This window comes from Astyanax mexicanus, chromosome 21 (genome assembly GCF_023375975.1).
Source record: "Astyanax mexicanus isolate ESR-SI-001 chromosome 21, AstMex3_surface, whole genome shotgun sequence".
NCBI lineage: Eukaryota > Metazoa > Chordata > Actinopteri > Characiformes > Acestrorhamphidae > Astyanax > Astyanax mexicanus.
This window is the reverse complement of record NC_064428.1, coordinates 25,335,513-25,361,025: the sequence shown is the minus strand read 5'-3', so window position 1 is coordinate 25,361,025 and position 25,513 is coordinate 25,335,513. Positions and strand designations below refer to the sequence as shown.

At 38.9% G+C, this 25,513-nt stretch overlaps 1 protein-coding gene across 6 annotated transcripts in view; it reads left to right on the top strand.

Annotated features, from left to right (window-relative positions):
* sh3pxd2aa (SH3 and PX domains 2Aa) overlaps positions 1–25,513 on the top strand; it is a 204,157-nt gene that overhangs the window by 64,893 nt on the left and 113,751 nt on the right. For all 6 annotated transcript variants that reach the window (XM_007251360.4, XM_022674731.2, XM_007251361.4 and 3 more), the window contains exons 3-5: positions 8,624–8,699; positions 14,679–14,755; positions 18,707–18,798. In XM_007251360.4, coding sequence (XP_007251422.3) covers positions 8,624–8,699; positions 14,679–14,755; positions 18,707–18,798 — 245 coding nt within the window. The remainder of the gene's footprint in view (positions 1–8,623; positions 8,700–14,678; positions 14,756–18,706; positions 18,799–25,513) is intronic.

Below are 25,513 nucleotides of genomic sequence, written 5' to 3'. Positions count from 1 at the left end.
TCTTAAGCCTAAGAATCTCTCAGAAATAGAAGCATTTTGCAAGAATAATAAGTTAATCATCAAAGACTCTTAGGTTTATTTTCCGAACTGTAAGAGATGCAAATAGAACTGTGATCTTGCTTAAAATATAAAAGAAGTGTGTCATTTTTAACTTAATGCCTTTCTAAAATCAGTTCACCGTCTACCTACTTAGAGGTTCACAATTAGAATTGACATCTCTCTGCATGTTTTAGGCTGTTTTAAGAGCATTTTACTGTGACTATTCTAAAGCTAAGGGTTTCCAGTCTGGAAAGCCAAACTGAATGGTCAGTGTTTTGAGGACCACGTCCAGCTGTAGTGTCTTAAAATTCTCTGTCCATCTGGCTAGCTCTGTGATGCTAAGTGGCATGCCGCGGGCAGGAGAAGCCTTTGATATTTTTGTGGGGTTTTGTTTTTGGTCATTAAGTTTCCCTCTGATGAAGAGCGGATTAAAGATTTATCCAGCAGACATGTATTCTCTGTGGCTTTAAGTGGCTGCAGCTTCTCTTTGACAACTTAAGAACATTTCCCTCGACTGAGTCCTTCTCCTTTTAGCTGCACTTCAGGAAGACACTTTATAAACAGTTCAAGCTGATACAGGGTCCCTAAAGAAAGACGTTTCGTCTGGCAAAGCCAATTAAACTGCAGGATTTTTCTATCCCCTACAAAAAAAATAAGGTTTCATCTTCTTGGGTGGCTTGTGCAGAAACAGCTGCTGTAATTGGTTGTTTATGACATCATGCAACACAAGACCAATAAGTAAACATTAGCTGGGGTCACATGACTTGCTTTATCCTCTGGGATCATGGGGCAAATACAGATGTGAGGGGAAACACAGTGAATATAAACAGTAGGCCCCCTGAAGGAGCTCTTTGGTAGGACCTTCACTGTCAGTGCTGCACTATTTGCTGCTGTAGTTGGTCATTTATGACATCATGCCCACTGTATTCCTTTAGGATTTAGGCCAGATACACACGGGAAGGAAACAGTAAATATGAATAGTAGGCCCCCTGATGGAGCTCTTTGATAGGAGCAAAGGTGGATGGCCTATGTCACATGATGGTTGCTACAAAATGCTGTAATTGCAACATGTGACCAATCAGTAAACTTTAGCTGGTGTCACATGACTTGCTGTATTCTTTTGGGACACAAGACAAATAAAAATGTGAGAGAAACACTGTATGACCAGTGGGCCTCCTGATGGAGCTCTTTGCAAGGACCCATAGTATCAGTGCTGCACTTTTTTGCAGCATCAACTGGCTTGACAGATTTTTGCTGCAATTCGCTAGTCAGATCATCATGCCCATTCTGTCACCTTGGTATGTGGGACAAATACACATGTGAAAGAAATGCACAGTGAGCCCCCTGACAGAGCTCTTTGGTAGGGCCTTTTGTTCCTAACGCAGTTAGTGCTGCACTGTTTGCAATGTTTCTTTGCAGATCAACAGACTCTGAGTCATCCCTGCTGACTATGAAATCTAGGCCCCCTGGCGCAGCTCTTCCTGCATAAGGCTAAAAATTACTGTCAGTGTTGGACTAGGCCACATGATGGCTGCTGTGCGCAGTTGCTGTAATTGACCATTCATTACATCATGCAACACGACATCAATCAGTAAACATTATCTGGTGTCACATGACCCACTATGTTCCCTTGGGACACAGAACAAATACAGATGTGAAGAAAACACCAACAAACTCAAACAGCCGGGCCCCCTGGTGGAGCTCTTTGATATGGCCCTCTGCGTCAGTGCTTCACTGTTTGCAGTGTTGGCTGGCTGTTCGACAGGCTTTGAGTCACCGCTGCTGATTGTACAGAGTAGGCCCCCTGACGCAGCGCCGCCTGCCATCAAGCTTAAAAAGTTTTAATCACTGTTAGTTATTACACTGTCTGCCTAGCGTTGGCCTAGGCTTCCTGACGGAGCTGCGTCAGAGCAATCAGAGCAAAAAACGGTATTTAGCGCTTACATCTCAATTTGACTCGCCTTATCCGTGTTGACTGCAGAATGAGGCCCCTGAAGGAGCACCGTGGATAAGCTCGCTCAGAGTGCTCACTCACTTGCTACAATATACATTCCGTGTGAGAACCTTCTGGCTTTGTCTTCCCACTTCCCCAAAGGGGGCTTCCTCCTGACACAGCTCCTTGACAGGCTTCATGCGGAGCTTTAAGCCTCTTGCTTGCTTTGAGCCAGGCACCTCACAGCTTGGATAGGCTCCCTCGCGGAGCTGCAGTTTTTGACATATTTCACAGTAGCCTTTTTTTTTCCCCGGGTCTTCCTTTGAGAACTCTGTACTGAAACTCTTCACTGCGTGCAGGTCCAGCAGTGCAGCTCCGCACTGAGACACACTGCTGTCTCCAAAAAAGATCTGCTCTCATTTATTCTCTTTCACTCTTTTCTCCTTCATCCTCCTGGGGTCTTCAGGTTTTGACCGGCCCATCTCATTCACATTGCAGAAGTGAACTATCGGCTCTATTTTTAGACGTGTAAGTGGATGGGCAGGAGACATGGTGTGTGTGTGTGTGTGTGTGTGTGTGTGTGTGTGTGTGTGTGTGTGTGTGTGTGTAAATGCAGTATGAAGGACGAAAATCAAACTCACCTGATCATCTGAAGCGAGTAAGACAGATTAGCGAGTGTGTAGCTGAGACGTTTAGCATTCTGGCCCACACTTCTAGCTTGGCTAGTCATATTGATATTCATGGTGTGTGTGTGTGTGTTTGTGTGTGTGTGTTTATCTGTTTGTGTGTGTGTGTGTTTGTGTGTGTGTGTGTGTGTGTGTGTGTGTGTGTGTGTGTGTGTGTGTGTGAGTGAGAGAGAGAGAGAGAAACGATCAGGAGATGCAGAACCTTTCCATATCCTTCTCAGTCACACTTTTAGCACACGCTCCCTCTCAGCCAATCACTGCACTCCTCTCCTTTCTCTGCCCGCCCCCTGTTGCTATGGAGACTTGGGAAGTCTCTCAGGTAGCTTTACTGCTGCAAAGCGAGTCCCCCCTGTCTTTTTCTCTGTCTTTCTCTTTTATTCTGTTTTTCTACCCATTTTCACTGTCTGTTTCTCTGTCTGTGTATGTCTATCTCTCTGTCCTCTTTCTTACAGTCTCTCTCTTCTTTTATCTATCTTTCTCTCTATATATATGTTTGTTTTTATGTGTCTTTTGCTCTCTCTTACTCTCTCTGTTTTTTCTGTCTTTCTCTGTCTGTCTCTCTGTCTGTGTGTCTCTCTCTTTATCTCTCTCACTTTCTCTCTCTCTCTGTTTAAATATATCTTTGTTTTTCTCTTTGTCTCTCGCTCTCTTTGCTCTGTTTTTTTGTTTGTCTCTCTCTGTCTATGTATATGTCTCACTCTGTCTGTCTTTCCTGCACTCTCTCCCTCTCCCTTTATCTCTCTCACTTTCTCTCTCTCTGTTTATATATATCTGTGTGTTTGTTTTTCTCTCGGTCTGACAGTCTTTCTCTCTGTCAGTCTGTCTCTCTTTGTGTCTTTCTTTCTCTCTCTATCTGTGTTTGTCTCTTTTTGTCTGTTTTTTTCTTTCTTAGTTTCTGTTTTTGTCTCTCATCTCTCTCTGTCTTTGTCTCTGGGTATCTGTGTTTTTTCTCTCTCTCTTTCTGTATGTCTCTTTTCTTTATCTCTGTCTGTCTGTCTCTCTCTCTGTCTTTTTCTGTTTATCTGTGCCTGTTTGGATTCTCTCTGTCTCTCTCTCTCTTTCTGTCTATCCTTCCCTTTCTCTCTGTCTCTCTCTGTCTCTTTCTCTCTCTGTCTGTCTATCTCTCTGTCATTTGGTCTTTTTCTCTTGTCTGTCTCTCGGTCTGTCTGTTTCCTTCTTTTTGTTTTTCTTTCCTTTTTTATTGTCCTTTCTTTCTTTCTTTCTTTCTTTCTTTTTAATTAATTAATTAAACATTCACTTTTTCTTTCATTTTATTTCTTCCTTTTTTTCAGTGTTTTACAGATAAAAAAATAAGTTACTCTTGAGATACATAAACTTTTCATGGCTGTCTTTAACTTATACATAATATATAGGACACATGTATGACCCCATATCCTGACATTTTATAGAAATAAATGTGTGTGTGTGTGTGTGTCTCGGGTCCAGAGTCACTCAGATTTCAATTACTCTACTCTCTCTACGCCAGGAGCGCATACCACCATTTAGTCTGTATTTTATTTATTTTTCTGGAGGGGCAGTTTAGCCAGGCAAGCAGAATGAAAAAAGAGTGCATGTGTGTGTTTGTGTGTGTGAGAACAGACCACACATCTGGCCTCTCTTGTTTGACCCAGTGGAACCAGGTAAACAAACAGTCTGACATGGGAAGCGAGACGAGGAGCTTCATCATTAGTCTGCCTCAGCATTTTCTCCTCTTGTTCTTTTTCTTTTCCTTTATTGAACATTACAGTTATTCAACTTGATAAACAAAAATAATCCCAGAGCCCATGTACTTTGCTCTGAGAATGCACCAGAACGTTAATGTTGAAAGTTATCTGCCAGGCTAGATCTGTCTAATATGAAAATCATCCCTCCAAAGGAATCTTTTCTTTACAGATAACAGAAAAATGCTGTCGTTCAGTTGGCCAGTCAGAGTTAGTTAAGCAGTGTCAAAAAAGCCCCGCCCTTCACTTGACTTCAGAGCTCCTGGTTGCTCTGTAGTTTGTTCTGTTTGCTCTTTTTAGTGTTCAGAGCTTGAGCTGAATCAGCACCTCAAACGCAGAGCACTGCTGTGGAGGCTTGATCAGCTCTGTAGAGCTCCTTTGTGAGTCAGTGTTGAACTATTTTTTGCCAGAACGGATTCAGACCCAGGGGCTGTGTCTTTTTCAGTCACATTGACTAAAAAGTTTGTTGTCCTTATGACTTGGTTGCCCCAGTTCTGTCCTGTACAGAGTGTTTGTTAAGTAACAGAAGTGGTTTTAGTAATAATACGACAAATTAAAATCGAATTTGAGTAGAGATATACTTGCTGTTAGCTATGCATTCAAGTAAGCATAATGTCTGCCTGCGTCTGTTTTGAAATATTGGTTTTGTACGTTCCTCAGAAATGAATGTGATGTTTGTGGGAGGTGCAGTACACACAAAACCGCTAGCTAATGTTCCCGTTCCACCTTAAATGCAGAGGCTGCAGCATTTATGGTAAAACGAAAAAATAAAAGCCAATAAAAGCTAATTTCAGCTCCCCAACACGGAGAAATTAAGGAATAGGCAATAATAAGTTATTGCTCCACCACCAGCCCCCTTTATGAAGACATATGATAAAGCCCTAATGTTCACTAGTTAACCAAGTAAGCTTTAGTGCCCTACTGCTATAACGCTATATCTGTATCTTGTGTTTAAAGAGTTTTCCTAATTCTAAAAGTAAGAATTTCACCCCTTCTCATTGTAACTCTGTTCCAAGTAGAAGGGTTACACTTAAAAACAAGGATTAGGGGTACAAATGAGAAATGGGATTGGGCCTTTATGTCGCCACAGTATTTGTGGCTTTGAGGCCAATAAAGTTTCATTATTAGCCCAAAAAAATTCTAATGCTAGCATACATGTTTTGATACAAGTGTGCAAGACTGGCACAGTTGTCTATTTATTTGACGAGAAGGAAGCCCCCAATCACACCTGGCATTGACATGCATCCTGGTTGGTCCAATCACAAGAGATTGCCAATATGCATAACTGTTTTCTGAGACCTCTTGTAATTGTATTTCTCACATTTATTTATGGTTTTGCACCTAGTTTTGCTTGGGCACTACCTTTTTAAGAGTGTCTTTTATGCACTAGCTTGTTTTTGTAGCATGCTCCTAACTCCCACAGAGTGTTGAATGGTATAGACTTTTGTGGTTATTTTGTCTTACATTACAGGCAGGGGAATTGCTGTAATTTTCATACTATAAGGCTCTTATAATAGAACACACGATCAATGAGCGTCCAGATTATGAGGCACATTATGTGACAATAGTAAGGAACAGGGATGTCGCCTTGTTTTCCTTCTAGTTCAGCAGCATTAGCTTCTAGTAAATGCCACCTGACAGCGCTACACTGAGGAACCCTGAGTGTTCCGGGAAGCCAGGGTGATTTTAGCTAGCGGTTCGACCCACATAGCTTGTTTTAACACTGTGAATGTGCAGGATACAGTCTGATATACTCACCTCTGAACGGCGAAAGAGCTAGCACCTAGCCTAGTTAGTGGCTAATGCTGATCCAGCAGAGGTAGCTGGGGTTAGTAGCAGGCTACAGGCCGATAATACTCACGTTTGAAAGTTGAAAGAGCTAGCGCTTAGCACAGTTAGAGGCTAATGCTCATACTGCTCCAGCATTGGTGCTGGAGAAACTACCCTAAAACTCCTGTATAACTCTGTACTTCAGCAAAGTGGATTTTCTGCTCCTTGCAACCTGACTGGTAAAATTCATACATAAGGCTCCCCGGATTATAAGGCACACAGGCAATTTTTGGGAAATTTAAATGATTTTAGGTGCACCTTATAGTGCAAAAAATACTTTAATTGCTGTGGGCAGTTAGTGTTCTCCTGCAAGTGTGTTGAACTCTCCAGTGCAGTCCACTGACTCAGAGAAAGCATATGCTGGCTTCCACACACACTACTCCCCCTGCCACGCCCACTCTCGGTTTCTCTAACCCAACCTGCGCTGCCGTCTCGTCTGACACTCAACTACAGTGTCTCAAAGCACCAGCGACTCCAGAGCTCGAGAGAACAATAGAGCTAATAGGGCTCAACTGGGACCTTTTGTGTCGGAGGATTTTTGCTCAATAGCACATTATTTCATTAAACAATGATCCCAGATTACTTAACAAAGGAGCTGTACAAACACACTCACACGCTCACATACAGTACACACACTCCCACCCACCACCCCAACTCACACACTCATTAGCACTGGGAATAGGTGGTGTGTTGGGAGGGCTGTGATTAATGGGTTGGCGTCTGGGGGAACCCAAACAAGGACTAATTAGGTGACGCAACAGAGAGGTCATGAACTGCATGTCACTGTTAATTCAACTAGACTGGATTGGATTTAGTCATGTGCGCTGCTTTGAAGGCAAGAGTGGACGAGACTCTTATCTTATTTTTATCTATATATATTTTTTTACTTCATGCCATTCACGACTTGGAGAAATAAAAAAAAGCTATGGAAATAAATGTACTGTCAGTATCTTCAGATTTTAGCACTATTAGATGTAGTTTTGAAGCATGGGCAAATAGTTCAATTTTATTTTTAATTATTCAAATATATTGTTATCTTATATGTAGTAGATTGTAGATATTTTAAAAATAATTGTATTTTTGTTTAAAAATATGTAACTTTGTAATTGAAAATATTTTACACAGAAAAGCAACTCTTTACATTTTTTTTAGGTCTTATAATCAATGAATTGATGAATAATGAATAAATAAAAGTAATCATAAATTCTCTCTCGCTTTGTTTCTCTCTCTCTGTCTCTCTCTTCGTCTCTGTTTGTCTCTCTCTGTCTCTCTCTTCGTCTCTCTCTCTCTTCGTCTCTCTGTTTGTCTGTCTCTGTCTCTCTCTCTGTCTCTCTCTTCATCTCTCTGTTTGTCTCTCTCTGTCTCTCTTTCTCTCTCCGTTTGTCTCTTTCTCTTTCTGTCCTACCTCTCCTTCTCCGTCTCTCTCTGTCCGTCTCACTCTGTCTCTCTGTCTCTCTCTCTCTCTCTCTGTCCATCTCTCTCTGTTTGTTTCTCTGTCTCCATCTCTCTTTTTTCGTCTCTCTCTCTCTCTCTGTCCGTCTCTCTGTTTGTTTCTCTGTCTCATTCTCTCTTTCTCTGTCTCTCTCTCTGTCTCTCTCGCTTTCTCTGTCCGTCTCTTCTCTGTCTCCGTCCCTTTCTCTGTGTCTCTCTCTTTGTTTGTTTATCTCGCTCTGTCTCCGTCTCTCTGTTTTTTTCTCTCTCTGTCTCTCTCTCTCTCTCTTCGTCTTTCTCTGTTTCCATAAATCACTTTTCAAAGTTCAGTTTTATTCCATTGCTACTTACCAGCTGTAGGCTGTTAACCGATGAATGGTTTGCTAAAAATCAGTATTTGAACAATATATGATTTTTAAATATACTTTTACAATATAATTTTTTTTTTACAATACTAAAATATTTTTTTCATTTTTTTAGTTCATTTGTTCTCCTTAAAGGCCCTGGCAGTTACTGCTAAATAGTATACACTCACTGCATTATGTTCCCTTTCTGGTTCTGGTTTCTGGACCTGAAGAGCTTTAATGTAAAAAATAAAGGAATATATATGTTCAGCTCGTATCAGCACATCACACACTAACACACCACCACCATGATAGTGTTACTGTAGTGTTGAGAAACAGTCATCCACCAACCAGAGAGCAGCTGATCTGTTGTGGTCCTGTGGGGTCCTGATCATTGAAGAACAGAAAGGAGAAAGGAGGAAAGAAAAGTTTGCAGAGAAACAGATACTACAGGACTATAGTCTGTAATTATAGATCTACAACGAGGTCTAGTATCTACAAAGTTTGTTGGATAGTGGCTGTAGAAACAGGGAGGTGCTCATAATGTTATGCTTGATCATTTTATATATTGCTTATACACTCTCTGTATATATTGGTCAAAGTTGCAAAGTGTTTAAAAGTCCTTTTCTCTCTTTTCAGATGCAGATTTTGGACAAGTTCCCAATTGAGGGAGGGCAGAAAGACCCCAAAAAGCGCATCATCCCTTTCCTTCCAGGTAAGAATTTGTACATCCCTCGCTTTTATCGCTCTTCTCCACCCGACTCTCCTATACACACACACACACACACACACACACACACGCACACAGACAAATGCATGCTGTCAGCACTACTGTCCACAGTAAGTCATCTGAATTGCTGGCCAAGACCATCCCTTTTCTAATCTGAACGCAAACACACACACACACGCGCATCCATGCTGTCTGCGGGTCGAACAGTCATCGGGAGGAGCGGAGAACAGTGATGAATAATGCAGTAAGGAAGAGAGAAAGAGAGAGAGAGAGAGAGAGAGAGAGAGCCCAAGAGAGAATATGATGCTCATTTTCAAGCCTTGCTGACTCTGCTCCTCTTGCTTCTTCTTGTCTCCAGTCTTTGCTCTGTCTGCTGCTGGTGGTCACTCTATCCCCCTAAACACTATAATCTATACCTCCATCCTCAGGACAGATCCATTTTACATACAGCGCGCCGAACAGTTACTTCTACAGTAGCTTTTTTTTTAATCTCTGTAATAATTCTAGTGTCAGTTTCCAGGCCTGTGAATACTAAGACTGTAAGATAAATAGTGTTTTTTTGTTTTTTTTTATCAGTATCGCGATATTAGATTTTTAAAAGATAAATAAAACAAACAAAGAAACAAAACAAAAATAAATGCATGTAAAAATCATTATGAATCGCATGCAGTAATATTCAATAGTCATCAATCTTCAATCAGCAAAATAGCTTAATCTTCAATTAATATTATGTATTATCAGATATATAGTAGGTGTTTTGTATTTGTTTTTGTTAACTTTTTTTTTATCTTGTTCCATATTAAAAGATTAGATTTATTCACTAATTGTATGGTATTTTAATTCTTAATAAAACTCTAGTTGCAATAGTATATTCTTGAAATTAATTTTAATACATTATTAATGTTTAAATGTTTTGTCATCGTCAAGTATATAGTTATCGCCAAAATAATCCCCTGAAATATTGTGATATTGTTATTGTGCCATGTTGCCTACCACTAGAAAAGAGTTATAAAGACATAGATTATAAATGAATAAAGGAGTAGTAAAAGTAAAAGAGAATACATTTGTGCAATGACAAAAAAATAAAAGTTCAAATAATGAAAAGTGTAGGGAGCTGAGTGGACCAGTGGTCTAAAGTGCTGCCGCTATGATAGGGAGATCGCTGGTTCGAATCCCGGTCATTCAGCTTGGCGTCAGCTGTCGGAGCCCTGAGAGAGCACAATTGGCCTTGCTCTTTCTGGGTGGATAGATGGCGCTCTTTCCCCTCATCACTCCAAAGGGTGATGTCGATCAGCACAAGGTATCTGTGAGCTGATTTATCAGAAATGAGAAGCAATTTGAAAAGAGGCGGAGTCTGACTTAACATGTATCGGAGGAGGCATGTGCTAGTCTTCACCCTCCTTGTGTTGTGGCATCACCACAACAATTGGCCTAGCTAAATTGGGGAGAAAAATGGGAGAAAATTACAAATAAATATTAAAAATAATAATAATAATAATAGTAAAATAGTTAGTAAACAAATTTATAAACATATCAGAGCCTAAGTAGAATTAAATAAAACAACATAAATATGAAATTTCACCTTGTGATTTTAGTGGTATGTGCTATTTTTATTGAACATTGCTGTGATGTACACTTTATTACTGTATACAATAAAAGAAGCCAAGAAATATATTTTAATTTGTTTAATCAGAAAATCTCATAATTCTCATAGTCTCATAGCAACACACAACCAGGTTATATTATGTTTGGGTCTGTAATTGATGTAGAACACATTTATTTTTATTGGACTGTTGTAACTCCTAATAAGCTTGAGCTTCTGCCTTTAGATAACACAAGTGGCAAATAAATGGGCCCAAGCATTAACACCATTAGGGATCAAGTAAAAATGAATCATGGGCAATGTGTTTATCTTGACCTTATTTGTAATAGATGTGGGATCTGGCATAGTTTTGCTACCCAAAATATTCCACTGCAATTAATCATGTATCTCTGACTCAAAATGCACTACAATAGTCATGTTAAATCCTATATGTTTTTTTTTTCCATATGAATATTAATTACAGTGGACAGATACCATATGTTACTGCACTGGTTTCTGAACTAAACACCTGCTTAAGTTAAAGCTAGAGTTTTTCAACCTGGAATTATTTTTATAACAAGGATATTTGAGGTGAAGTAGCAAACTTGAACAGGATAAAGTGAGGCTGTGAAATAATCATTTAAATATTAATTATGGTTGGTTTTGGTCCAAACACAAATGCTGTAAGTTGAGCTCAGAGAACCATTACAGGGAAAAAAAAAGGACATTGCCTGTTTAATTGTGGAGTAATTACATTTCACATCATTAGTGAAATGTGTGCCCTCATTAATGTTAGATAGTTTGATTTTACTGACTCAATTTAAGTACCCTTAAACTCATTCTGAGATGCTTTTGAGATGATTTTAGTGGACTGAATGGGGAAAAACACTAAAGAAGCTATGATATAATGTATGTACTGCATTTTACAGAACATAAGGTGCACTGTTTTATAAGGTGCTATATCAATGAACGCTTAATTTCTGATCTATTTCTATATGTATGGCGCACCGTATGGCGCATTTTATGCGACAATAGTAAGGAACAAGGGTGTCCCCATGTTTCCCCTTCTAATTCTTAAAAAAAAAAAAAATCTTTCAAAGCCAAACAAGTCCTGGATGTTCATCTACACAGATTTTCCTCCTGAAAACTGTTTATTTGAGTGAATAAAGCGCTTCTGTTTATTTACAGTAAGCTAAGATTTCCAATATTATCAACAGCGCGGTTAACAGCAGCGCTAGTCGCACTTAACGCTAGTAAATGCCACCCAACAGCGCCACACTAAGGAACCCTGAGTGTTCCAGTAAGCCAGGGTGCTATCAGCTAGCAGGTCCCATGTAGCTTTGTTTAACACAAACACGCAGACTACAGTCCGATATACTCACTTCTCAACGGAGAAAGAGCTAGCGCTGTGGTTAGCGGCTAATGCTAATACTGCTCCAGCCCGACAAAATACAGCCACTGTAGACACTCCAGCTTCATTAGCACCAGTACAAACTAAAGCAATAGGGTTAATGTAGCTTACAAAGTTGTTAGCAAAAAGCTAATTAGCCTCAAAGCTTCTGTACAAAACTCAACACACTCTAGCTGATGGGCTACATTTGAGGCGAGAAGAAAACTGTGTACATGTTGTTTTTCACAAACATTGCTTTAAAAGCTCCAGCCGGAGAGTTGTTGTAGCAGCCCAGAAAGTGCTGATAGTTGCGACCCAGACGGGAGCCCCAAGCAGGGGGTTGGAAACACTCAGCATGTCCCGTCTCAGTGTGTGTTTCTACGGCGACAGTAACACGACGCCCCCTCTGTGTCTGCTTTCCAGGCGCGGAGCTTAGCCTGGCTCGTCTGTGTCGAGAGTTTCAAGAGTGCTTATTAAGTAAACAGTTTCTACTTCTTATGAAGTGTCTGTGGAACTCTTTTGTTCCTTTGCTTCAGTACAGTTCAGTTCAGCAGGTTTTGCGAGCTTAACTGTGATTCTTTACACTCTTTTTATATCAGTTTCAAACTCTCAGTGTGTGTGTGAGTTACATATTTTACCAGTCTACATCAGTAGATGTATGATGTCATACATCAAACTACAGTTTGTCACAGTAGTTAGGAGGTTTATACACTCCGTTTTTACAGGACAGTGCTCAGAGCTTGCCTTGAAGACGCAAATGCTGTTCAGTGGCCAAATTTGTGAAACCTTCATACTGTGCCTCTTGAAGTTGTCCAGTGTGGATTCTTAAGTATGTTTTTATTTACTTGAAATGGTAAAATGGTCCCTGTTAGGGGTTGGCAATAATGACCCTAAAATAATATCACAATATTTTATGGTATTTTTACGATAACTCTTGGCAATATGACAAAACACTTTTTTCCAACAATACACTACTGCAACAACATGAAAATAAAATTATATTATTGCATACGACATGATATGGCTGTATTTGTTTAGATTTTTAATTCGATTTTTGTATGGGTCATTTGAACATTTTGTGGTGGGTTAAATGTGCTGCAAGTTAAAAAAAGGTTGGGGACCCCTGCTTTATCATTGTAGCAAAGATGTAGAAGATGCAGGAACAGTTTCCTGCTAATATTTGTGTAAGTATGGCTGCACAGTAGAACAGTGCACCACCACTCCAGTCTTCTGAATTCAGAAATAAAGCTTCCGTTATTGGTTTTGGGGCTCCAGTTTCAATTTAAAGAAGCGAACTGTAGACACCAATAATTTGACTGATCGATTACATTTAGGATGAGGGGAAGTAGCTTTGAGTAATCAGATATGTCTTTTGGGAATTGTGTTCGTTCTCTCTATGCATTTGGTTCGTAACCACTGTGCAGTACCTAGAGGGCTGAGGATTTTTGAGGAAGGTAATTCAGGGCAGGAAGGAGATTTGTTTTTGGGCTTGAAAGTTGGGCTTGGATGTTGTGGTGTTGTGAAGTGTTTTCTGTAGCCCTATCCAGACGGGATTAGTTTCTCAGGGGGACGTCTGTGAAAAATATTTCACACATTTCACACGTTCAGTAGCTCCTCCATTTCCACTCGCTCTTGTATTTATGTAGATCTCCATGGAAACGCGTGCCCAAAGTGTAAGTACAGTGCGTGACAGTGGACAAATAGCTATTTAATTAAACGTGAGGTGATGTAACTCAGAGACGTGGATCCGGGCGGGACTAAATTTAACGGACGGCCGAAGAGTTCAATGAAAAACAGAGGACGTCTGAGAAAAACACACACATGGTCGTTCTGGACAGGAATAAAATCACAGAGGACCCCCATAAAAGAGAAAATTACCCTAGGACCCCCTGAGAAACTAATCCCTTCCAGATAGGGCTTATGAAATCACAGGTTGACAAAAAAAATCCTGTTTCGCAGCATTGGAAATGTAAGTGTATAAATATATTTAGCATCGGTTAGTAACTTAAAGTGTCACAACCACCTCTTTCACCCCTCTCTCTCTCTCTCTCTCTCTCTCTCTCTCTCTCTCTCGTGCTTGCTCTCTCGCGCTCTATCTCTCTCTCTTGCACTCGCGCTCTCTCTCTCTCTCTCTCTCTCTCTCTCTCTCTCTCTCCCTCTCTCCCTCCCCTTACTCTGACGGATGAGTAAGACACATGGACCTGTTTAGAGTAATATACGACCTGGAAGGTTTATGGATCCATCAGCGCAGGGGAAACACACATACACTGCACACACACTTACACACTCATTCACTGTCACTGTTGCTCTATCTCTCACTCTCTCTCTCTCTCTCTCTCTCTCTCTCTCTCTCTCTCTTTCTCTCTCTCTCTTTCTATCTTTCTCTCTCATCCCTCTCCCAGTAGTCGAGCCAGTTTAATAAACTGTGACCTCCACATTGATAAACAATATCATAAAACGGCCCATGCTATTTTCTAGCATTAAAATCAATGAGTCATTGGCACAGTAAACCACGTCATATAGCACAACACAATACACTGTGATTGAACTTCAGGCAATACATGCACTGCTGTCGAAGCAAAGCGTGTATTTACTGTGTTATCCTTGTAGATGCTCTGCAAGACAAAGACTGTAGAGCTATATTTTTCATACTCCTGTGATTGTCCTTTTTGTTACTACAGAGCTCTTATGTTGTTTCTCAAATAGTCAACATAAATTAAAGAAGCATCCATAATAATTTTTGTTCAAATTAATGTGATTTTAATACTTACTCTTCTTTCTTATTATGTTGACAAATTTTATTAACATCAGTTATTCACATAGATGAGAAGGGTTTAGATGTATTTATGTGTTTATAGATCAGAGCTCTTTAATTTTTAATACATACTGTATATATTGACTGTATTAGAAGTTGTATTTGATGCATCTTGCCCTGTTTTGCTGCTTAATGTTTTAATGTTTGTTCTGGTTTTTCTTCTCTTTTTTTTTTAAGGTAAAATCCTGTTTCGACGAAGTCATGTACGAGACGTGGCCATGAAGAGACTGAGATTTATAGATGATTATTGCAGGGTGAGCTTTTCCATTCCGTTTTCTCTAAAATATATTTAGTACCGTATGTTTGATCAGCTTGTACATGTAAACACTTTGAGAGAGAGAGAGAGAGAGAGAGAGAAGCTCCTGTATTTGTTGTATTCAGTGTCAAATCGCTCATGGTCATGTGTATGCAGTACTTGCATCTATGGAAATGATGCTTTTCATATGTAAGGTTCCACAAGGTCCAGTAGTAGGGCCTTTAATGTTGTTAGTCTGTGCGTCATTAGTCTTTCTAGTGCTTTAAATTGCATGGCAGGACAAGAGCTATTGTTTACTTTAAACAAAAGTAGCCTAACAAAAATAGTACAGATGAAGCACTAAAAAAATTGTTTTATTTTTTAGGCTTTAAATTTGTTTTTTAAACTACAGTGATCTTTGTAGTTTAAATGTATAGACAATGTTAGTATATAACATCATAGGCATTCTCCACATATTAAATATGAACATAAATAAAGAAAATGTTCATTTCCAGCATTTTTGCTGAATATAAAATATATCCATATTTATATATATTGCACTATAAAGCACACTTAAAATACTAATTTTTCCAAAACTGAACAGTGTGCCTTATCCATTGTGCCTTATGCATGATTTCAACCAGTCAGGTTGTAAGGAGCAGTAAAGCCACTCCGCTGAAGTCCACCCTATAAAGGAGTTTCAGTGAAGTTTCTCCAGCACCGAGTCTGGAGCAGTATTAGCATTAGTCACTAACCTCAGTTCCTCAGTGTAGCGCTGTCTGACAGCATTTTACTAGCACCAAGCGCTGCTAACCGTGGCTAGCTCTGCTGCTAACTGCGCTGTTGAAAATATTAGAAATGTAAGCTCACTGTAAATAAGCGGAAGTGCTTTACTCACCCAAATAAACAGTTTTCAGAAGAGAAGTCTGTGTAGATTAATGTGCGACATCCTTTTTTCTTACATATGAAAATAGACCAGAAAAGAGACATCTGTTGATGGTGCACCTTATAATGCGATGTGCCTTATAGTCTGTAAAAAATGTCAAACTTTTTGTATATGCCACATTTTCTCATTTATTTATAGGCTAAATTCAGCAATTAAAAAGTAATTTTGTTATTTAAAAAAATATATAAAAAGAAATAAATAGAAAACAACTACATAAATATAGCTTTCAATGTAAAAAAAATAACTGCAGAATGTTATGTTTAAATATGTATTATTATTTCATTAGTTCTTTATTGTATGTTTTTATTTTATTTCAATTTATAGAATTTTAACTACTAATTCTGACTATTGAGAATGAGGGGTGCCCAAACTCATGTGATAGAAATGATTAAGTTTATGCTGCGATATTTGCTATTGGTTCCTCCAATGTAGCTTGTTTTAACATGGTAAACGTGCAGAATACGGTCTGATATACTCATCTCTGAATGGTGAAAGAGCTAGTGCTTAGTGTGGTTAGTGACCAATGTTAAACTGCTCCAGTCTCAGTGCTGGAGATCTTCACTGAAACTCCTGTATAACACTGGTAAGTTTGGAGAACACAGTGGAGCAGTGTAAGAGACAGTTTGTGTGTTTTATATTATGTAATAAACGTAAAATTAACAAAAACGGAGCTATTTGTTTTTCACTGGACAGCGATGATATGTCTAATCAGTTCTAATGAATTCTAATAAATGCATTCAGCTACTATAAGTTGCACCCATTTCTGACACAGATGTCCCGCTGATTTTCCTGTATTCACATTATTTTAGCCATTTATCTGCAGCCAGATTACATTTATATTGTTAAAACCTTCCCTGTTCTGTTAATTGAGAACAACTTTGACCACTACTGTCTTATCAGTGTTGTCGTCCCAGCACTCGTGCCAGGCTGTATGAGGAAGCAGCATATTAGTGTCCAGTTGTAGTGAGTAATTTGCTTTGAAGTGGTGGAGAGGGTGATGTTCACCAGCCATTTCCTGTAAGCTTTAATTAGACAAACAGCCTCTGTGTAATTGCTCCACGTTCTCAAAGAATGCTCTTACTCCGGGGAATCTCCTCACTAGTTACTCTCCATGTCTCTCACTCTTTCTCTCTCTCTCTTTCTCTCTCTCTTCCTCCCTTTCTCTTTAGTTGTTGGGCTCAGCTAATGAATTATCAGCTGAAGCAAATCCTACCAGTCCACTGGGTGCGGCGTACAAATGAGATGTTGTGTTTCATACATGCTGCTTTACGAAATTAATGAACACATATAGCTGCGGTTATTAGATGTAGCCTACAAATACAGACAAATGTTTAGCCAATATGTATTTGAATGATTATCACTATAAAATAAGTATTTTATTATATTTTCTTTTTTCTTGAGTGGTTCATACAACTAAAGGCCTACAATCAGGTGCTTTACACACACATCAGCTGAGTTTTACTGCATACCAGTGTTACCCAGATCTAATGCCCTGCAGAGACTTGTATCTTTAAATTCGTCTTTCTCACCTGCCTGAAAATGCAACATCAGTTTAGCTCCACCTGTTGCTGTAATGTGGCACTGCAGTGATGATCAATATTAATGATGGTGGGAGAAATGAGAGATCAGTAGTTGCTGGACATTAGCTGATGGATCTCACTAGCTGAGTAAAGTCTTTAATTTAATATTCTACTATAGAACTGACCAAATAGGACCATACTACTAACTAACTAACTAACTAACTAACTAACTAACTAAATAACTGATGTACTGTCATGCTATTATTAGCTCTTGTGGAATTTTATATATTAATATTCTACAAATCTGAGAATATCTACTAATATACTCGGATAATACTAACCATAAAGGATCATACTACTAATAAGCTACTAATAAGCTTTTATTTATTCTTAAAAAATGTTCTATATTACTACCCATATCACACCATATTGCTGACATACGATCATACTATTATTAATTCCTACTACTACTACTACTACTGCCACAAGTTATATACTACTGCTAATATACTACCATATAGCTAACCAAAGACAGCAGTACTGCTATTATACTACATATAGCTAATCAAAAAGGACAATTCTGCTAATATACTACCATATAGCTAACCAAAACAGTCACTATTGCTAATATACTACCATATTGCTAACAAAAAAGTAAATACTTATTAAATACTACAACATAGCAAACCAAAAAGGGCAATGCTGCTAATATACTACCATATAGCTAACCAAGAATAACAGTACCACTATTATACTGCATAAAGCTAACCAAAAAGGACAATACTGCAAATATGCTACTAAATAGCTAAGAAGGACAATACTGCTAATATGCTACTAAATAGCTTACCAAGAAGGACAATACTACTAATATGCTACTAAATAGCTAAGAAGGACAATACTGCCAATATGCTACTACATAGTTAAATAAGAAGAACAATACTGCTAATATGCTACTTAATAGCTTATCAAGAAAGACAGTACTGCTAAAATGCTTCTAAATAGCTAACCAAGAGTTACAATACTGCTAATATACTTTTATACTGCTAATAAATAAAGGCCAGCACTGCTAATATAACACATTCTTGCTAACCAAAAATGACAATATTACTAATATACTACCATACTGCTAACCCAAAAGGCCAGCACTGCTAATATACTACCATATAGCTAACCAAAAAGAACAATACTGCTAATATACTACTATTTAGCTAACTAAGCTAAACTAAATACAATACAATGACATCTTATTTATTGTTATTTATTGTTAGATATTTGTAGTACTCAAGGTTTCTTTTCTCCATTACCCACTCCTAATGCTGGGTCTAATTTTACTAATAAGCAGCAGGGCTGCAGTCAGCACACAGGACAGTGACATTAGCAGAACTTTGTCACTCAGCAGGATGTGTATGGGAGCATCAGCAGTAAAAGTGTGGGACGGTTTTGTTTGGAATGTCGTGCTGGGCCTCTGCTGATTGTCCCGTGTCATTTCCTTTCTGGCTATCAGGCGCTGGTGCGACTTCCTCCCCAGATCTCCCAGAGCGAGGAGGTCCTGCGCTTCTTCGAGACCAAACCGGACGACATCAACCCTCCAGTGGAGTGAGTGTCACTCAAATACTGTACATACGAATTTACAGTGAGCTGCTGCTGAACCTAAACTCATTTCTTAATGTGATGTTTTCACATATACCTTGTACTACTACTTGTCTGTGTGTGTGTGTGTGTGTGTGTGAGCAGCACATATCCACTCAGGCTCTGCTGTAATTAGCTGTATCTTTGTACCCCCAAAACGTTCAGGCTTCAGTTCATACACTGTACTGAGACAGAGACACAATCCACCTGAGGCAAGCGAAAGAGAGAGGAGAATGAAGGAAGATAAGATACCTCACATTCTCTCTCTCTCTCTCTCTCTCTCTCTCTCTCTCTCTCTCTCTTTCTCATTTCATTTTTAATCTCTCCTGCAGTTCACTTCTCCAGCTCAGAGCCAGCCAGTGTGTCCTGAACTCTGCTGATTGCTTCTCTGTAGAAATGGAAACAGCGAGAGGGTCACGATCCTTCTTTTTGTTCCCGTTTCTCTCTCTCTCTCTCTCCTCTCAGTTCCATATCCCTCCTTTTCCCTCTCTCTCTCTTTTTCTCTCATTGCTCTTGCTCTCTCATGTGGGCTCTCAGTCAGGCTCCGTCTCTTGCTTTCCCTCTCTTGCTCCTTATCTTGTTCTTTTTCTATTATTCAGCAACCGTCCTCCCACTCTGTTCACCTCTCTCGCTCTTTCTCTCTCTCTCTCTCTTTTTCTCTCTCGCTTGCATACTCTCTCTTTCTCTTTCTGTCTGTACATTAAAAACATAATTTATGATGCATTAATAAATGGTAGCAAGGTTACTATACACACACACACGCGCATACACACACATCTATGTTCAATACCACACATGCTTTACATGCATAATATTGTCCTAGCTTATCTCTGTCTCAGACACCGCCTCCTTCCATGTTATATTAGTGTGAGCTTCAACTAATAAGCAGCAGCAAAGTCAATGACAATATTACTATAAAGGAATGTTGACTAAAGCAATAAGCCAGCCAAGGTCTTGAGTTACAGTGATTTGTGATACTGTGATTAAAGGTTATTCTTTACATCACACAAAAGGGTTTTATTAGGAATGTCCCAGTCCAATCCAATGATAAAAGATTTGGACCAATCCAGGATTGGGTATCAGCATTTTTTATCCCAATGAAATCTGATTTGTTGTATTAACCTCAGTGTTCAGAGCGCCATCTAGTGTCCTCAAGGTTCAATTAATGGACATTGTTGCACTGCCAGAAGCACTGAGGAGAGTTCTCAGAAGGTAAATGAAAGTGTTTAGTTAGAGTCTGCAGTGTGGAGCTGTTTTACATAATATTTCTTGGGTCTTCTTTTAGTTTTTAAATCAGCAATGAATAAAGCTCTCAGAACTGGCAAATGCAAGTAAAAATGCATATCCCACAGGCCATTGCAGTATTCTTTAGCCCACAGTTCAGTTATGGTCCTATGATTTTTGACATTTCAGTGTTTTCAATGATGATATGAGGCAGGTAGTCATTCTGATTAGATAGTGATACACATCATAAAGACGTGTGTTGGTTTATAGAATATATATATATGTGTGTGTGTGTGTGTGTGTGTGTATGTGTGTGTGTGTGTGATATATATGATATGGCCATGGTTGATTCCTGCACCTACTAAATCAACACACTCCAGGGACACTGGCTGGACATGTATACACATGAGTGCTCTCTCTCTCTCTCTCTCTCTCTCTCTCTCTCTCTCTCTCTTTCTTTGTGTGTGTGTGTGTGTGTGTGTGTGTGTGTGTATGTGTGTGTGTGTGTGTGTGTGGCTGTGTATGGCCATATCACGCACTGATTCAGTCCAGATGGACAGTATGAGTCTGATTTTATTACCTCCACAGTCCAGGCTTGTGGTGTGGGTGCGTGTGCGTGTGCCAGTTAAGCTTTGTTGAACAGCTGGATAAGACTCAGTGAACTCTATACACATCTAATTGATTTTTCCCACAGTACTCAAAATATATTTTAACCGTTTAGAGCTCAAGTATGGATGTTTTTTCTCCTAATTTATATGATATATAATTACAGAATTAATTATACAGTAAATTATATACTGAATTACAATTGTATTTAACAAACATCCTGTATCACTGGTAAAGCCTTACTAAATTTGCAGGATAATAAGCTAAAATTACTCATAAAACTCATTGTCAACTTTTTTTTTTTTAATACAGATTTTACAACAATCGTTAAATATCTCTCACAGCCTACATTAATGACTGAATAAAAGCCTAGAACTTTATCTAGCTTTGTCTAGACCTCCAAATGACAAACAACTTAATAATATAACTCTCGCAATGTTTTGTCAGTCTCTTGTTTAGCAAGTTTATGGATTGGTCCAGCCTACATTTTTTGTCAAATCCAGGAATGGCATTGCTCAAATGCTGAAATTCATGCTACATGGTTAGTTAAGGCTTATTTCACGGCTTTTTGGCGTGATTTTCACGGCTGTGAATTAGTTGGGACTCTAATCATTGGTATTGATATAGTGTAGTGATGTAGCTTAGACCTCTGACCTGTACATGGCAGCCTGAGGTTTAGTTCGATCCCCTGCCTGGATAAGCTCCAGTTGTAAGATTCCTAATGCTTGTTTTGCTTGTTTTTTCTCCCAGAAGACGGTGTCTACCCTCTCATTTCTGCAAATATTTTATTACATATTTTTTTGGGACAACTCATCATAAAAATTAAACTTGCGTATAGCTTAAACTAGTCTGTGTATAGCTGTGTAGATTTATTTTACTTTCTTTAGAAAATAGCTCAACACACTAGTATTAGCCATTAATGTTTAAATATCTGGCAACACAAGTGAGTACACCTCACAGAGAGCATGCCCAAATGCCTTAACCCTCTTGGGCATGGAATACTCAGAGATTCACAGCTTACTACTGGAATCCTCTTCCACTTATCCATTACATCACAGAGCTGGTGGATGTTGGACACCTTGCACTCTTCTAGCTTCTGCTTGAGGAATTGGTTAAGTTCTGGAGACATACTTGGCCAGTCCATTCATTTTTATCTTTATCTTTCTCAGCAAAGCACCTATCATCTTTGAGATGTGTTTGCCCTCGTTATTATGTAAGAAAACTGCCATATAGCCCAGTTTCCAAAGAATGGGGATAATTTTCTTGACAGTTGTCTGACTTCTCAGTTTCTCCTCACCAGGGTGCCGACACACATGTTGAACACCATCTGAGTCAAACTATTTTTTCTTGATCTTGTGAAACTACAGGCCATGGACTTCTAGTCTTTAGCAAACTATTTGCAGACTTTATTGTGCATCAGCTTCAGAAGAGGCTGTCTTGAACAGTGACTCTATTATAAACAATGGTTTTTAATTTTTGGGTTCAGTTGATGCAGTGTTGTGTGTCCTGCATGCATCAGGCTTATTTAAATATTTTCTCTTCTTTCCTTTTACCGTCTTGTTTATTTCTCCCATCCTCGTCTTTTACTAGCACTAAGCACTGCTAATTGTGGCTAGCACTGCTGCTAATTGCGCTTAAGTATTGGAAATCTACTTACTGTAGACAAACGAAAGCACTTTACTCACCCATATAAACGTTTTAGGAGAGAAAGCTGTGTAGATTAACATCCAACGCTTTTGACCGTGGAACATCAATTACATATGATAGTTCAGTGCTTAAACCACGAGACATAAATCAGTAGCCTCACTGACCTCTCAGTTTGTGTAAGTGTGCGTGTAATTGTACATATTTGCGCATGCTTTTCTTAAGTGTGTGTGTGTGTGTGTGTGTTTGAGCGTACATGTGTTTTATTGATTGTGTTTTTGGTCCAGAATGATTACACACTGAGGTCATATGCCCGTGTGTGTTTGGTGAATCTGTTTCAGTGAAGCGTTTTTGTTTACGGGTCGATGCTCATAGACCTTGAGCAATTTGCCCTTCCACTAAGAGCCAGTCAGGATGGCCCGCTGTGTTATTTTGATGCCGCCTTACACGCCGTGTTATTCCCAAGGTCGGATGTTCCGCATGTCGCTGGTGCGGATAGTGATTACAGTTCAGCGGGGGTACAGTGAGGAGGTAAATCACTGAGACGTGCAGCATAGCATCAGGGACGCTTAGCATCGTCTCGACGACTTAAGGCAAAATTTCCCTAATAAATAAATTATAATTCCCTCTTTAGAAGTGGGCGATACATCGATTCTATCAATTAACTTTAATTTACAGTTAAGGATGATCTTTTTTATGAAAATCAGTTTTCTATCAGTGTCAACTTCTGCTACCTACACTCCCTTTTGAGCTCCCATAGTTCAGAGTGACCCTGCTCCCACACTCTTTCACCACCACCAACAGACAACAACAACACAGCGATTAGGGGAAAGTTGGAGCTTGTTGAATTAGGCCCCTCCCACACAAATCCGGATTAAAAAAAAAAAAAAAAACTGATGTTTTTGTCTCCGTTTTTACAACTAAATTCGTCCACATGAGCAGCATTTTCAAATATCACTCAAAAATGCTAAAATGAACAGGGATCAGTTTCTCTAATTTTGATATTTATAGGTTAATGTTAGAGTAAAATGAACATTCTTGTTTTATTCTATAATCTACGGACAACATTTCTCCCAAATTCCAAATAAAAATATTGTCATTTAGATCATTTGCATAGATCATCTGCAGAAAATGAGAAATGGCTGAAATAACAATACATAAAGTTTTTAAAAGATTTTAGAAATCAATATTTGGTGGAATAACCCTGTTTTTAATCACAGTTTTCAGTCATCTTGACATTTTTCCTCCACCAGTCTTACAAACTGCTTTTGAATAACTTTATATGGATAACTCCTGGTGCAAAAATTCAAGCAGTTCAGCTTAGTTTGATGGTTTTTGGTCCTCCATCTTCCTCTTGATTATATTCCAGAGGTTTTAAATGTGGGAAAATCAAAGAATTTAATAGTTTTTAAGTTGTCTCTTATTTTTTTTCAGAGCTGTATGCTTGTTCATTTCAGCTGTATTTCTCTCAAAACAATTTTGTGGCGTCCACCAGAGATGTGAAGGGTATTTCTGTCGTAATACACTGCAATTTTGCTACTGTTTGAATTATTGTTGTTGTTGAATAACCACTTTAGACAATTTGCATTGTATTTAGGTCTATGTTGGTCATTATACTGCTTCTAGAAGACTTTTGTATAGAGCTGTGTATGTACAGACATGCTCAGACTATTATGTTAGGACTGTTATCTCTGAAAATGTGTGGAGACTGCTGTCTAGGACAAATTCTCCTCAAAGTTCTGAACAAGATCTACAATCAGAATGTCCTCTACTGAACTGTCTGCAGTATTCATGGAATTTTGAGATAGCTGGAAGGGAGTGAGAGTGTGTGTGTGTGTGTGTGTGTGAGTGTGTGTGGACGATATTTTAGACAAATATGGCCTTTGAATACTCAGAATAACCTAAGACTTGTTCATTCCACTCAATACGTCTCTTTCCTTCGAGCATGTTTCAAGTCACAAGATCAAAGGCCTGCAGAACATGGCCTCCGAAATCTAACCACCTAAACCATCATTAACATCAAGCAAGAAAACGAGCTAACAAACAAACAAACAGCTAAGAGCGAGAGAACAGCAAAAACGAGGACATAAGGAGATCCTACAAAGCCTCTGTGTGTAAAATACAGCCATCTGCTGGCTGATTCATGAACTACAACACGAACAAAAGGCTTATTTTCATCCATCTCAGTTTGCTGGTGGATCACATGTTCATGTTCTATCAGCTGAAAATAAACCGTATTCAGTCAGCATGCTTTTAAAACTGACAGCGCTGTGAAGGACACTGCGAGGAAGGTCAGCAGTGTGTCAGTACTGTGTGAAGTCTGTTCAGCTGCATCATTTTTGCATCATTTAGAATAAATAGATATATTTTGAGTTGTCCTAAACACTTGCAGATGACAATTTGATTAACAATGATGTCATTTTTGAGTTATACACAATTTATGACTTGATAAACAATTGCAATCACATCCTGGATATATACCAAACCATTCCTGGAAGAATGCTGAGTAATATCATGTTTATTGAAGAGATCTACAAGAAGCTCCCAGTGATGTAGCTCTTGGCTGGTTTTGCTGTACAAACAGACCACAAGTTCTAATCCTGACAGGCTTAGGACCTTATTGTTGAGTTAAAACCTGACATTTAAGTCAATAATAAACAGAATAAAGAATAAAATAACATTGCTGTTCCCTTGAATGAGCTGCTGGCGTATCTTCACAGTGTGAATGCACAGGTCAATATCCTCTACTGAGACACTTAAAGCGCCGCGCTGTTGAGATACGAACGTGCCAAAGTCAGAGCTCATCTGGCTCTTAAAGGGAATGACAACTGGCACACTGATTGGATTTTTTTTATTTATTTATTTTTTACGGCGCAAGGAGTATTTTTTTTTGCGCCCTCACGATACCAAAGACACACCGACACGCCCTAAATCCAGCTGTACGATACATAATTGACAGGTGGGCTTTTAAGAGAATGAGTTCATGCCTTTTGCGCCTTTCAGACGTATTTTTTGCTCCCCCATATACCAAAGACATGCGATATGCAACTGACAGGTGCGCTATAGATCGCTAAAACAGGGCCTTTATACATATATATATATATATATATATATATACGTATATATATATATATATATATACGTATATATATATATATATATATATACGTATATATATATATATATATATATATATATATATATATAT